Source organism: Amblyraja radiata, chromosome 4, assembly GCF_010909765.2.
Source record: "Amblyraja radiata isolate CabotCenter1 chromosome 4, sAmbRad1.1.pri, whole genome shotgun sequence".
In the NCBI taxonomy this organism is placed as follows: domain Eukaryota; kingdom Metazoa; phylum Chordata; class Chondrichthyes; order Rajiformes; family Rajidae; genus Amblyraja; species Amblyraja radiata.
In genome coordinates this window covers 24,468,756-24,484,647 of record NC_045959.1, presented here as the reverse complement: position 1 = coordinate 24,484,647, position 15,892 = coordinate 24,468,756, and the positions used below count along the sequence as shown (strand labels likewise).

The 15,892-nt window shown below is 45.1% G+C and overlaps 1 protein-coding gene across 1 annotated transcript; it reads left to right on the top strand.

Moving 5' to 3' along the window:
* Positions 1–214: 214 nt before the first annotated feature.
* fam83a (family with sequence similarity 83 member A) lies at positions 215–10,573 on the top strand. Its single transcript, XM_033019088.1, has 4 exons — positions 215–940; positions 2,708–2,875; positions 5,540–5,664; positions 9,236–10,573. The coding sequence occupies exons 1-4, from the start codon at positions 419–421 to the stop codon at positions 9,894–9,896; spliced, it is 1,476 nt and encodes a 491-aa protein (XP_032874979.1). The 5' UTR covers positions 215–418; the 3' UTR covers positions 9,897–10,573.
* The last annotated feature ends 5,319 nt before the right edge of the window (positions 10,574–15,892 follow it).

The following is a 15,892-nucleotide window of genomic DNA, read 5'->3' as shown; positions in this document are numbered from 1 at the left end:
TGCCATTTGAGTCCGCCTGGGGGACCAAGATGTATTAGCATCAGATCAGGAAGATGGTATCACCTCCTCAACAATGGTGCTTTCTGAGCCTTCAAACCAGACAGACACTCTGAAGGTTCAACATCAAACGAACATTGGTGATTGTCACTGCTGACATTTGGAGAAGTGTGAGTCCATTGCACAGGGTAACAACAGCATTCATTCAACGTGAGTGACAAGGAGAGATGTTAAATTAGTGGCTCCTGTAGATGTATGCGATGTGACAGCCCCGTGGAAGGGTTTATAACACGTGATGGTTCTGATTCAACACTTGCCTGGAGGAAGGGCAGCTCAGGTCTAGTAATAACAAGTCATTGCGTGACTTACCTCGCGTACCAATGCAGATGTGAACTCAGGAGGGTGTGTGTTGGTCTTGCGGATGAGTTGTTCACAACCGTTAATGATGAACGTACAAAGTTATCTGAAAAGCACCTGGTATGGACTAAAGAGCGGTGGCAAAATGAAGATGCGGATGGAAGCGGCTAAAAGCCCCTGGACTCCACCGCTCGCCTTCGACCTCAGTTACAATGAAAGCGTCAGGTTGGCCACGGACGCGCTGCTCGACTCCGGACCCGGGGCTTATGAGAACATCTTGAACTGGGAGCAGGAACTGAGCTTCTTATCTCCTTCAGAAATCCAGTACATTGTCACAAACGCCGAGGGTCCCCAGCTCCAGGAACCACGTGTAGATGGAGAAGGGATGGACGCCGTCTCCCACGCTTCGGACACCTACTTCCCCCTGGAATCAGAGAGCGGGGGTCCGGTGCTGGAGCAAGGCTGGCCCATGTTAAACAAGCGCTACTACCTGAAGGGCCCATCCAATGTCAGCGTTTACTTCCAGACCCAGGGCTCCCGCAGCATCAAGGACGTTTTACGCTTCCAAATCAACCAGGCTGTTGAGGTAACGCTGTCAATTACAGAGCAATGTCATCTGAACCCGCTGGGAATCAAAACCGAGTCAAACCTCCTCTAGTATCTTTACTCCGCACATAGTCCCGGGACAAATATCCAACAACCTGCGGTGGGGAGAGTGGAGTGTGAACCGGGGGGTGTCCAGAAACGCCAGTGCCCGTGTTTTAGCGCTGGGATTGAAAGCTACAGTAACTTCCTCGCCCTCTCCGACTCAGAAAGTAAACCATTAAAACGGCAACGTTCACATCCTACAGACAGTGGATTGTTTCGGAACATTTTTTAAATTTTAAATTAGTTAAATGAATACAGTGATGTGTTTCAGGCACCGCTACTCGTCTGAGGAATCCTAATCTGAGGAAAGACGTTCTTGCCATAGAGGGAGTACAGAGAAGGTTCACCAGACTGATTCCTGGGATGTCAGGACTTTCATATGCAGAAAGACTGGATAGACTCGGCTTGTACTCGCTAGAATTTAGAAGATTGAGGGGGGATCTTATAGAAATTTACAACATTCTTAAGGGGTTGGACAGGCTAGATGCAGGAAGATTGTTCCCGATGTTGGGGAAGTCCAGAACAAGGGGTCACAGTTTAAGGATAAGGGGGAAGTCTTTTAGGACCGAGATGAGAAAATCATTTTTCACACAGAGAGTGGTGAATCTGTGGAATTCTCTGCCACAGAAGGTAGTTGAGGCCAGTTCCATTGGCTTTATTTAAGAGGGAGTTAGATGTGGCCCTTGTGGCTAACGGGATCAGGGGTTATAGAGAGAAGGCAGGTACAGGATACTGAGTTGGATGATCAGCCATGATCATATTGAATGGCGGTGCAGGCTCGAAGGGCCCGAATGGCCTACTCCTGCACCTATTTTCTATGTTTCTATGTACTCGTTGTTGAAAATAAACTTCCCCCTCTCACCTTAAAGCTATGACCTTTAATATTTGACATCTTCACCCTGGGAAAAAATCTTTGGAATGTATTTATGCCTCATAATTGTATATACCTCTCAGTTTGACCCTCAGCCTCCAGCTAGAAACTCAGGGGCTGAAGAAAGGTATCGTCCCAAAATATAATCTATCCATGCCCTCCAGAGTCTGCTTGACCCGCTGAGTTAATCCAGAATTTTGTGTCTCTCTTTCCTCCGCATAGCTCATTCTCTTTAATTCTCCACCTCTCCAAAGTCTCCACATCCCTCCTGCAATGCGGAGACCAGATCCTCCAGACGAAGTAGTCACAACATGCTGGAGTAACTCAGCGGGACAGGCAGCATCTTTGGAGAGGAGGAAAGCCTAAACAAAGTTTTATACAACTTCCCGTATTTTACACTAACAATCCGACCAATGAAGGCAGCGAGTGGTCACGAACTTGGGAGATGTAGAATAGAGTTATAGATGAGACATGACAGCAGGCCCTTCAGCCCATCATGTCTTCTTTACCAGTAAATCTACTTGTGTTGTCACTTCCAGGCAGCTATGGATTTGCATCCCAATGTCCCCTCAATACGACAAACAACTTATTGTGTAAAACACTCTCCCCTCTCGCTCGTTTGCCGATCCCCTTCTCTGCTCGCTGACCTTCTTTACCACTGAAAGCTGCTTCTTATTTTGTCTGAACCGCTCCTAAATTAGAATAGGTCTGTTACCGAACCGTCTCTGCTCCAAGGTGAACAATGCCAGCTCCCCCAGATTTCCCACATGTCCGAAATCAAAGCAGAAAAGTTCAAACTTCTGACCATGCTGATTCCAGCCTTCTCACCCACAGTTGATCGCCGTCGTGATGGATGTATTCACTGACATCGACATATTTTGTGATGTGCTTGAAGCTGCCAACAAGCGCAACGTTGCGGTTTATGTGTTGCTGAACCAGGGCTCGTTACAATACTTCACTGAAATGTGTGAAAAACTCCAGTTAACAAGCAGTCACTTAAAGGTGCGTGTGAGTTCAAATTCTATTAAAGAATGAAAAATATTAGTGCACAAACAAGGAACTGCAGATGCTGGAAAACCAAGGAAAGACATAACATGCTGGAGTAACTCAGGCAGGTCAGGCTGCATCCCTGGGGAACATGGATTGGTAATGTCTCGGGTTAGGACAGGAAACCTGGTTCCAGTGGGCTGGAACCCTCTGAGGAAGGTGTCCTGACCCGAAATAGTCTGAAGAAACGATCCGCCTCGAAACCCCTATCGGGTCTGAAGAAGAATTCCGACCCGAAACATCACCTATCCATGTTCCCCAAAGATGCTGTCTGACCCGCTGAATTACTCCAACATGTCTTTCTTATATATGAGTACAGCCACAGTTAGGAGATAGAAGAGAGACCAACCAATGTGAAACTCAGCCCGAAAAGTAGTGTTTATTCAATTTTCAGGATCTGGGGGTCACTGAAGATATTAGCATTTATTTTCCATCCTTACTTGCCCTGAAACTGAGTGGCTTGTTTTGGGTAAGTGCAGATTTGACAACCGTAGTGGTTGTGGAGTCAAACATTGGCAAGAGCAAGGACGATAGATCTCCTTCCTGAAGGAGGCTGGTGAACCTGATGGCTTTTTATTTTGATTTTGGACCTGATTTTGGATGATCAGCCATGATCATATTGAATAGTGGTGTTGGCTCGAAGGGAAGAATGGCCTTCTCCTGTACCTATTTTATATGTTTCTATGTTTATAATTCCAGTATTGTGAAGGCAACTAAATTTCCAAATTATAGAGCTAATTTTAAACTCGCTGGCTATTGTGAAATCTAGTATTTTGATGAAATGTGAACTCGTGACTCTGGTAATCTAGAGTCACAAGACAGGCATTAAGTAGACAAGGCAGAGATGGGTTACAGTCCTACTGCGGGCAAATTGGTTTATTCATGTCAATTGTATTGCGATACAGCAAGGAAAAACTGCTTTGTGTACTATCCAGGCAAATCCTACCATCATGAGTACACTAGATAGTGCAAAAGAGAAAAATAAACAGTCACAACTACAGAGAGAGTAATTAAAAAAGTACAATGGTTGCAATGAGGCCGATTGGAATATCAAGAATACATCCTTAGCATATGAGAGGTCCGTTCAGTAGTCTGATAACAATGGGGAAGCTGGTGAATATGTCATTTCAAGCTTTAGTATCTTCTGCCTGACAGGTGAAGGGAAAGAATGACCGGTTTTTAGCAGTCCCTGAAAATGGGATTAGTGGAGATGACAAAAAGGTCAGCATGGGCCGAAGGGCCTGTTTCTTATGTTGTAATTCAGCTGCTGTGAAAGATGAGATGTAGGTGCTGGCCCACTGCTATTGTTACATGGAAACTCCCCAGAGGAAATTTCCTTTTGCAGTTCTGTCCTGGTTTCGATTAGTAGTTTAGATTAATCTACCCATGACTTGTGTTGTAATTCAGACTGTGTTCATAGTTTAGATGAAATCCTTAATTAACCTCCCCTGACCAGCTCTGCTTCAATGCTCAAGGATAGCAACCCCAACCTCCCATTACTGATGTCTAATAATACACCTAAATGTTATAGACAATAGACAATAGGTGCAGGAGTAGGCCATTCGGCCCTTCGAGCCAGCACCGCCATTCAATGTGCTCATGGCTGATCATCCCTAATCATGGCTGATCATGTTGGACTGCAACTGAATATTCCACTGATGATTCCGTGTTTTCTGATCCCTCTACCGCGCGGTAACGGCCTGCCGGCCCGCAGCCGCATTGAGGCCTTACGCACCGCCTCGACGCCGTACGCACCGCCTCCACGCCGTACGCACCGCCTCCACGCCGTACGCAGCCGCATTGAGGCCTTACGCACCGCCTCAACGCCGTACGCAGCGTCTTGACGCCGTACGTCATGCGCAAACTTCCCGTGGACTTCGCTCGAACTTCACGTCAACTCGTACGGGATCACTCGACCTCCGCGCGGCCCCCGCTTCTGGTTTGGTCGCGCTTGCCGCATGCAGTGTTGTGGAGGCAGATCCATTTGCAATGTTCAAAGTAGAGCTAGAAAAGGGAGTTGCAGGGATGTAGGGAATGGGCAGGAGAGAGCAGTTACTTGGATTGTTTTTGCATAAAGCTAGTATCGACTCAATGAACAAAATGATTTTCTTCTGTAAAGATGTTGTGATTCTATGTTTTTAAAATAATGGTGAAGAGCTTAGCAAGAACTTTAAAACGGAGATAGGTGAAAGGTGGGATAGATGTATGGAGAATTACATAGAATATTCAGCAAAGAAACAAGCCATTCAGCCTGTGCAGTTGGAGCCGTTTATCTTCTCACCCCCCTCCCCACCCCTTTATTTTATTCCCTTCAATTTGTCGAACTTCCATTTAAATCCCTCTACCATTTACTGTACCGTCACAGTCCCCACTGGAAGTGAGTTTCTCCTGCATATGCTGGTAATTACCTTGTAATGGGGGGATGTCAGAGGACATTCCCTGCCATGGTGATGTGATGGAAACGGAAATGTTTGATGCCAGTCTTGGAAAGCAGATGTAGGGGTGCCAGTGATAACAAAATGAAGAAATATCCCAGCAAGTAACTGATCTGGGAATATGTCATCGCAGTTAACAATTTCACATTGTTGAGACATTTCTCCCTTGTGTGACGTGGTGCAGAATATAAGTGTCCGGACGGTTTCTGGCGATCTCTACTGTGCAAAGTCAGGAATGAAATTCTCAGGACAAGTTCAAGAAAACTTCATCATCATAGACTGCCTACATGTCTTAGCAGGATCTTACAGGTGAGTGAACTCCGCTCCTCCAATACTGTTCGCAAATCAATTTGGTTAAAGTCAATGTGAGCAGTGAGAAAGGAAACACTTTATATAATTAAAAAAAATTAATTTCAGAAATTCCGAAAGCAATTGACAGCTATTGGAATAATTTTGAAATGTAATTATTATTGTAAAATAGTCAAATGCACAAGTATGGTGAGGTACAGATACAATGAAAAATCGTGCTTGCAGCAGCAACACAGATGGTCTCAAACAATTTTTAAAATACATATTTACATATATATGGTTGTATTTTATTTATACACTAGACCTAGTGCAGACCATTCCACCACTCACCCGTTCCCCCAATGCAAGCCATTCCCACCACGTAATATTGCACCACTCATGCATAGCCCCCAACTGCACAGGCGCGGCTAATTTATCCTCATCCCCCAGCATTCCTTCCTCTTCCTCTTCACCCTCCCTCTTCAATCCCTAGAGAGGGAAGGGTGGTAGATAGGAAGGGGGGGGGGGATAGAGAGGGAGGGGGCACAGAGAGGGAGCGGGGGGGGGGGGGGGGGGGAGAGGGAGGGGGCACAGAGAGGGAGCGGGGGGGGGCATAGAGAGGGAGGCTAGAGGGATGGGGGGGCAGAAAGGGAGGGGGTAGAGGGAGAGGGGAGGGGGTTGAGGGAGAGAGAGGGGAGTAGAGTGGGGGGAGGAAGGGTAGAGAGGACGAGGGAGAGGGAGGGGGATAGAGAGGGTAGATAGGGAGGGGGCATCTCCCCCCTCCACCCCTCGCCATCTCCCTCTACCACCGTGCTCCCCACCCCATCTCCCTCTACCACCCAACTCCCTACCCCATCTCCCTCCTACTCATCCCCCTCACTCCCGTTCCCTGCCCCAGGACCTACCCAGGCCGTAGAGCAGCACCAGGGCCTGGAACTCGGCCTGGTTCTCATACTCGGCCCGGCCCTGGCCGTAGACTCCAGCCGTCAGCTCGGCCACTGCCTGGGCTATAGTGCAGGCTACGAATTCATCTCCGGGCTCGTCCTTGACCACGGACCCAGGCTCGTCCTTGGTTCCGGCGGCGGCTTCTTTCTCGGCCCCGGTCACGGCCCTATCCCAAGCCCATGGCTCGGCCCTCATTCCAGCTCCAGCACCACCTTCCCCACCAGGTGTCAGGCATTGGCAGCCACCGTCACACGAGCACTGAAGTGCCCGTCCCTCCCGGAGTGTCTCGTCCTGCCTTGTGAGTGCATTGTGACGTCACTTGGGTTTTTTTCCGAAAATGGGTGCGTTTTCGGGCTGTTTTTAAATCATTAAACAAGTAACAACTTCGGAAATATAGGTGGGAATGCGACGGGAAGATGTTTATCGCCTCGACGGGAAAAATGTGAGTAGAATGTGTGAAAATGGGAAGGCTGTGACCTAGCATTTGGAAGAATATAGGAATTAACCAGATATTGACACACACACACATACATATATACAATACAATATTACAAATAAGACAGAGATTTAGTATTATAAAGATATATATATATATTTTTTTAATATACATATACATATATACAATACAATATTACTTTATTGTCAGAACAAATAAGACAGAGATTTAGTATTATAAAGATATATATATATTTTTTTTTAATATACATATACATATATACAATACAATATTACTTTATTGTCAGAACAAAGTTATATATATATACTAGACTAAGTGGGACCCGTTGGGTCCCAGCATCACACAGGAGGGCTGGTCATCCAACGCAATATTCCACCTCTCCACCAATTCTAATATTGGTGGCCAGTTGGGGGGGGGGGGTTTCTGGAGCACTAGTATGGGTGTTGTGGGCTGAAGGGACTGGTTTCCAGAGGGCTAGTATGCAAATTGTGCGCCAAATGGATTCTTGGGCTGGCGTCTCAGTCAATCAAGCCTGTTGTGCTGGCAACTCACTCACTCACGGCTGGTGGGCTGGTAGTTGACTCACAGCTAATCCTTGAAATTCTATTTCAAGCAGGGTATAAGGCCACCAAATTCAAGTGCAGTTTCTTACCACTTCTAGCAGGGTGCAAGGCCACCAAATTCAAGCTTTAGAACCAATAGACATTTTTTGCAAGCTTTAGAACCAATAGACATTTTTTGCAAGCTTTAGAACCAATAGACATTTTTTGCAAGCTTTAGAACCAATAGACATTTTTTGCAAGCTTTAGAACCAATAGACATTTTTTTTGCAAGCTTTAGAACTAATAGACATTTTGTTGCAAGCTTTAGAACCAATAGACATTTTTTTGCAAGCTTTAGAACCAATAGACACTTTTATGCAAGCTTTAGAACCAATAGACACATTCTGCAAGCATTTTAGAACCACTAAGGGCACTTACATTTGAGTAGACATGTGTTCAGTGTTATTCACAGCTCAGAGAAACGTGACCCTCTGCCTTCCTCCATCTTGAAGAGACTGTGTGGCACACCACTTCCTAGTCCCTCCCCCCCTGCCGCCAGCGGGGGCAGCAGAGAGAATGGGGAATTTTGTAAAAACATTAATATCTCTGTCATTTTTAATCGACGGGAAAAATCCTCGGCACACATGCGGCGGAGGGGGGCTCTGAGCAAGGTGGCCAAAAATGACGGCCATAGGTGACGGCGTTCTCTCGCAGCACAGATGGCCAAAACCGGTCAAGAACAGACTTTTAGTTATATAGATATGACCACACACACACACACACACACACACACACACACACACACACACACACACACACACACACACACACACACACACACACACACACACACACACACTCTAATGCCCCCATGTATTCAGAGCTAATTTGGAGGTTGTCGTTTCAAGCTCCTTTGCCTTCTTTCTGATGGCAGGAGTGAAATGAGTGTGGTCAGGGTGTTGTGGGTCTCTGAGGATGATGGCTGTTTTTTTTGAGGCAGTGAACCCTGTAGATCCTTACAATGAATGGGAAGTCAGTACCCGTGATGGACTGGGCAGTGTTCACCACTTTTTGCAATCTTTTCCATTCTTGGGCATTTGAGTTGCCGAACCAGGCATGATGCAACTGGTCAATAAGCTCTCTACCATGCACCTGTAGAAGTTCAAGAGACTCTTCGTTGACAAACCAAATCTCCTTATTCTTCTAATGAAGTAGAGGTGTTCATGGACTCTCTTTATAGGTGTAAGAAAGTAGCTCTTCTTGAATAGGAACCACTGTAATCGATTTGTGCACGGCAAACCACCTTCAAACAACAATGTTAGGACCAGTTAGTCTGCTTTAGTGATGTTAATGAAGGATAAATATTGGCCACTGCCCTACTCTTCAAAAGAATGTGTTTACCAGAGAGAACAGATTAATTTAATTTAACACCTTCTCTAACACTGTTGCACTCCCTGAGTGGTGCATGGGGAGTGTCAGGCAGGAATCTATGGAATGGTACTTGGTTCTAACCAGAAGGTTTAGATTCAAGGCACATGCCCACTGAACCACGGGTTATAAACAGACCATGCAAATAAATGATTTATTTTCTTCAGTTGGTGTGGTTATAGATTCTACTGATCATCCAGACTGGCTTTTCTCTCTGCAGTTTCACTTGGTTATCGGCACAAGTCCACAAGAACTTCATCAGCTTCTATTCCGGGCACGTTGTGGAATGTTTTGATGAGGAGTTCCGCAGGCTCTACTCCCAGTCCAAGCAGGTGAAGGGGTTCAGCTCAGAAGAAGCTGCGCCCTGCTCCGTTGTGAACAGCCAGCCACGACCCTTCCTCACCCCAACGGCAGTGTGGCCTGAAAGTCGCAACACTCACTCGGACACCCTCAGCAGCCTGTCCAACCTCAGTGACCCACATGACCGTCTACACCTTCAGTCTCCGCCTGTAGTGAGCAAAGACCGGCGGCACAGTAACGCTGTCCCTCAGTACAGAGTAGTGTACACTCCTCTAGTCCAGCACAGGAAGCAACCATTCCCACTGCCCCTTACCCACAGACTATGCCCTGCTCCAGCGACCTGCCTCCTCAAAGAGATTCTGAAACCTGGGACTTGCTCCGAGGACATTAACGTTCTCAGGGCAGGGAAAGAGGAGTTGCAGAGTTCATTCCAACTGTTGTCCATTGGGCAACTTTACCCCCCACCAGACACCAAACAATGCTTCAGCCCAGAGCAAAACCGCAGAGGGAAACACACCACAGACGTTCTGTTCAGACCTAATAATCTGATGGGCCCCAAGCATTTCAACCACAGATATTAAAATATTAACGGAAATATGGGCGCAGTGTTGGGGGGGGTCTGAATGTGGAATGTGTGTGGAATCTACGGGCATTCAAGAGCAGATATCCTCTCCTCATGTCATGATCTAGAGTCATCGCAACATGCAAACAGTCCCTTCAGCCCACCAAGTCTACGCCAATATGCCCAGTTACCTCAAGTTCACACAAACTCCGTTTTTAGCGGTTGGTAGGTTCTTAATTAATAATGGCATCAAAGGTTACGTGGAAAAGGCAAGAGAATGGGGTTGAAAGGAAAAAATAGATCAACTATGATCAAATGGTGGTGCAGACTCGATGAACCCAAATGGCATTATTCTGCTCCTGTCTTATGATCGTGATAATTTCGTCTCACAACCCTCCAGGGTTTCACCACTTTGTGTGAAAATATAGAATATTTATATTTGTCCCTCTGCTTCTATGACCTGCTCTGCCTTTCCGTGCACTGCTGCAAGTGATTACCTTTCCCTGCCCGTACTTATTGAATAGAATCTCTTGCATTGTTTACTTATGATCCACAATTATGATCTCCCCACTGATTCTTTTTGACTCTCTGCCCCAAAATTTGTTTATTCTCAAAATCTGCAAAGTCTTGGCCTTTATGGTTTGTTACGGTTATTCACTCTTTGATCAAGGGCAGTGCACAGTTTGTGAGAAAAAGGAAACAGTATCAAGAATAAAATACCATTGCCACAGAAGGATATTTTTAAAGCAGAGATATAGATTCTTGATTAGTACGGATGTCAGGGGTTATGGGGAGAAGACAGGAGAATGGGGTTAGGAGGGAGAGATGAGGGATTGAATGGTGGAGTAGACTTGATGGTCCGAATGGCCTAATTCTACACTATTGCTTATGACCTTAGTGAGCAAAGTCAATAATTGAGTGTTTAAATTCTACAGCTGAGCGACTTGAGTTATTGAAAGAACCAATTTCACATATACCTCCCCTATGCTCTAATAGATTGATATGATGTGATTTATGTATAACACCTAGCAATCAAAAGCCAACCCTAATTATTATGTATACATGATCCTGGAACATTACTTGATGAGCCCGAGGCTCAATTCTTTAGCCTAAAGCAAGGATGTTGATTTTAATCACATTTAAGGGTCACTTTCACTCAAAGGTCTCATAGTAACTTCATTTTGAGCTCGCAAGAATATATATGAACATTTTCAAACTGTAATGACAAACTTTTCAAAAAGGTTTTAAAAAGTTAGGGTTCAAACCACACTGACTAGATTCTTAGACCACTGGGATCTGTTTTGGAGTAAGGGGGAACTGTGCAAAAGGGACGGATTGCATCTTAACAGGTGGGGGACCAGCATTCTGGCAGGCAGGTTTGCCACTGCTACACATGTGGTTTTAAACTAAATAAGGGGGGGTGGGGGGGAGTGTCAAATGGGATAGTCAAGGACGGAGTTAAAGGGAAAGAGAGTAAAGGGATAGTTAATGACCCCCAGAATTAATGGGAAAGGAAGCTCACAAAGGGATAGGAGAGTATGGCCAAGTGTAATAGGGATCGATGTGAAAGGTGAGATGTGTAAGGAATTATAAGTATTGTATATGAATGCGCGAAGTATAAGAAGTAAAGTAGATGAGCTTGAGGGTCAGTTAGAGGTTGGTAGATATGACATTGTGGGGATTACTGAGACGTGGCTGCAGGAGGATCGGGCCTGGGAACTTAATATTCAGGGTTATACATCCTATAGAAAGGACAGGCAGGTGGGCAGAGGAGGGGGGGTAGCTCTGCTGGTGAGGGATGGAATTCAGACCCTTGCGAGGGAAGACATAGGGACTGACGAGGTAGAGTCACTGTGGATTGAGTTGAGGAATTGTAAAGGCAAGAAGACACTAATTGGTGTTATCTACAGACCCCCAAATAGTAGCCCGGATGTATGGTGTAAGTTGCAGCAGGAGTTAAAACTGGCATGTAACAAAGGTAATGCCACTGTGGTGATGGGGGATTTCAATATGCAGGTAGACTGGGAAAATCAAGTTGGTTCAGGACCCCAAGAAAGAGAATTTGTAGAATGCCTCCGAGATGGATTCTTAGAGCAGCTTGGAATGGAGCCGACCAGAGAAAAGACATTTCTGCATTTAGTGTTGTCCAATAAACCAGATATGATAAGAGAACTCGAGGTAAAGGAACCGCTTGGAGGTAGTGATCATAATATGATTAGTTTTAATCTGCAATTTGAGAAGGAGAAGGTTAAATCGGAAGTGTCAGTGATGCAGTTGAACAAAGGAGACTATGAAGGCATGAGAGGGGAGCTGGCCAAAGTTAACTGGAAAGGGGTCCTAGCAGGAATGATGGTGGAACAGCAATGGCAGGAATTTCTGGGCATAATCCGGAAGACGCAGGATCATTTCATTCCAAAAAGGAAGAAAGATTCTAAGGGGAGTAGGAGGCAACTGTGGCTGAGAAGAGGTTAGGGATAGAATAAAACTAAATGAAAAGATGTATAACACAGCAAAGATTAGCCGGAAGCCAGAGGATTGGGAAACTTTCATAGGACAACAGAAGGAAACAAAATGGGCAATACGGGCTGAAAAGATGAAGTACGAGGGGAAGCTGGCCAGGAATATAAAGAAGGACAGTAAAAGCTTCTTTAGATATGTTACGGGGAAAAAGAATAGCAAAGTCAAATGTGGGTCCCTTGAAGGCAGACACGGGTGAAATTATTATGGGGAACAGGAAATGGCAGAAGAGTTGAACAGGTACTTCGGATCTGTCTTCACTAAGGAAGACACAAACAATCTCCCAGAAGTACTGGAGGACAGAGGATCTAAGGGGGTAGAGGAACTAAAAGAAATATTCATTAGGCGAGAAATAGTATTGTGTAGGCTAATGGGACTGAAGGATGATAAATCCCCTGGGCCTGATGGTCTGCATCCCAGGGTCCTCAGGGAGGTGGCTCTAGAAATAGTGGACACATTGGTGATCATTTTCCAGTGTTCAATAGATTCAGGAACAGTTCCTGTGGATTGGAGGATAGCTAATGTTATTCCACTTTTCAAGAAAGGAGTGAGAGAGATAACGGGGAATTACAGACCAGTTAGCCGGACTTTGGTGGTGGGAAAGATGCTGGAGTCAATTATTAAAGAGGTAATAATGGGGCATTTGGATAGCAGTAAAAGGATTAGTCCAAGTCAGCATGGATTTATGAAAGGAAAATCATGCTTGACTAATCTTCTGGAATTTTTTGAGGATGTGACAAGTAAAATGGATGAAGGGGAGCCAGTGGATGTAGTGTATCTAGACTTTCAGAAAGCCTTTGATAAGGTCCTGCACGGGAGACTGGTGACTAAAATTAGAGCACATGGTATTGGGGGTAGGGTGTTGACGTGGATAGAAAATTGGTTGGCAGACAGGAAGCAAAGAGTAGGAGTGAACGGGTCCTTTTCAGAATGGCAGGCAGTGGCAAGTGGAGTGCCGCAAGGCTCGGTGTTGGGGCCGCAACTGTTTACCATATATATTAATGATTTGGAAGAGAGAATTAGGAGCAACACTAGCAAGTTTGCAGATGACACAAAACTGGGTGGCAGTGTGAACTGTGAAGAGGATGTTAGGATGTTGCAGGGTGACCTGGACAGGTTGAGTGAGTGGGCAGATGCGTGGCAGATGCAGTATAATATAGATAAATGTGAGGTTATCCACTTTGGCGGCAAAAACAAGGGGGCAGATTATTATCTCAATGGGGTTAGGTTAGGTTAGGTAAGGGGGAGGTGCAGCGAGACCTGGGCGTCCTTGTATACCGGTCACTGAAAGTTAGCGTGCAGGTACAGCAGGCAGTGAAGAAAGCTAATGGAAGGTTGGCCTTCATAACAAGAGGGTTTGAGTATAGGAGTAAAGAGGTTCTTCTGCAGTTGTATAGAGCTCTGGTAAGATCACATCTGGAGTATTGTGTACAGTTTTGGTCTCCTAATTTGAGGAAGGACATCCTTGTGATTGAGGCAGTGCAGCGTAGGTTCGCAAGAGTGATCCCTGGGATGGCGGGACTGTCATATGAGGAAAGATTGAAAAGACTAGGCTTGTATTCACTAGAGTTTAGAAGGATGAGGGGGAAATCTTATAGAAACATATACAATTATAAAAGGACTGGACCAGCTGGATGCAGGGAAAATGTTCCCAATGTTGGGCGAGTCCAGAACCAGGGGCCACAGTCTTAGAATAAAGGGGAGGCAATTTAAGACTGAGGTGAGAAAAAACTTTTTCACCCAGAGAGTTGTGAATTAGTGGAATTCCCTGCCACAGAGGGCAGTGGAGGCCAAATCACTGGATGCATTTAAGAGAGTTAGATAGAGCTCTAGCGGCTAGTGGAATCAAGGGGTATGGGGAGAAGGCAGGCACGGGTTATTGATAGGGGACGATCAGCCATGATCACAATGAATGGCGGTGCTGGCTCGAAGGGCCGAATGGCCTCCTCCTGCACCTATGTTCTATGTTTCTATGACTTGGAATTGTATATTACTGTTCCTTCATGGTTGAATTCAAATCCTGGAACTCCCTCCCCAATAGTCCTCTGGGTGATCTTCAACACACAGAATGTAGTTACACAATTCAGCTACAAAAATATTTCTCAGTATATTGAATAATCACTACTTTTTTTTATACCTTATTAACAATTTTCTCTCTGCATAGAAGAATTCTGTACATTCACGACTTGCTTTCCCAATTGCAAAGGACTGATAATGCAGGAGAAACCTAACACATTAGTCCAGTTGCCAAAACTGGATTCATTTAACAGTCTTTGTGGGGTAACTGAGGATGAGGAATAACTGCTGACTTTGCCAACAACTGTAGCCAGAGATTTTTTGTTGTTGTAAAAAACAGTATTATGTTTGTAAATCCTTTCATGAATTTTCAGTTCCTTGCTCCAATAAAAGCTCATAAATTCTGCTTTATGAAGTGACAAACCTGGAATTGGAGGACTTGTCTTTTTATTTAATTTGGTAGTGACTCTGTTCCCCACTTGAAAGGATTTGAAAGACAAAATAAATCCCCTGAGCATCTGGGTTGCAGACAATATTCAGCAGAAACATCGTTTTGCCTTTGTCACATTGACATGTTCTTTTCTTTGGAGAAAACATGAGGCTGCCAGATCTTGGCATCAATATTCCAAGCCTTCCCAATAAATCTCCCACACAGATGCCCAGGAGAGGCAGAGAGGTTTAGGGAGGGAGTTAGAGTTTGGGACTCGGGCAGCTGAAAGCATGGTTGCCAGGGGTACCGCAATTAAAATCAGAATTGGAGAATGCAGAAAAAAATAGAACACAGAGCTATACCGCACACAAACAGGTCCTTCAGCCAACGATATCTGTGCCAATCATGATGCTAATTTAAACCAAATCCATCTGCCTGAACATGATGGATAATCTTCCATTCCATGCTTATTCATGTGCCTGTCTAAATGTCTCTTGAATGTTGCCTTTGTATCTGTTTCCACAACCTCTCCAGTAAGTTCCAGGTGGCTACCACCCTGTGCAAAAAAAGACCTGCCTCGTAAATCTCTTTTAAACATTCCGCTACTCGCTTTAAAACTATGCCTTCTAGTTTTTGACATGAGTACCTTGAGGGAAGGACTTTATTTTCCCTTTCACAATTTTAGATACTTCTATCAGATCACCCCCCAGCCACCAATACTCCAGAGAAAACAATCCAAGTTTGTCCAATCTTGGTACGCAAGGAGGCATGTTATTCATGACGTGTGAATTAGGAGCAGAAATGTCAACTCGGCCATCATAAGGACAGACTGTGGCCCTTTACATTTTCATAAACCTTTCAACCTCGTGCTTAACAAGAATCTATCTACCTGTATCCTTTGAAATATTCAAAGACTCTGCGTCCACCACTCTTTCAGCAAGAAAGTTCCAAAAACTCACAACCCTCAGAGAAAGTATTGCCTGAAGTGGGGAATGTTTAAGAAAAAAAGTGACTTCTTGTTCTACATTTTCCCACAAAATATAGTATCTTAG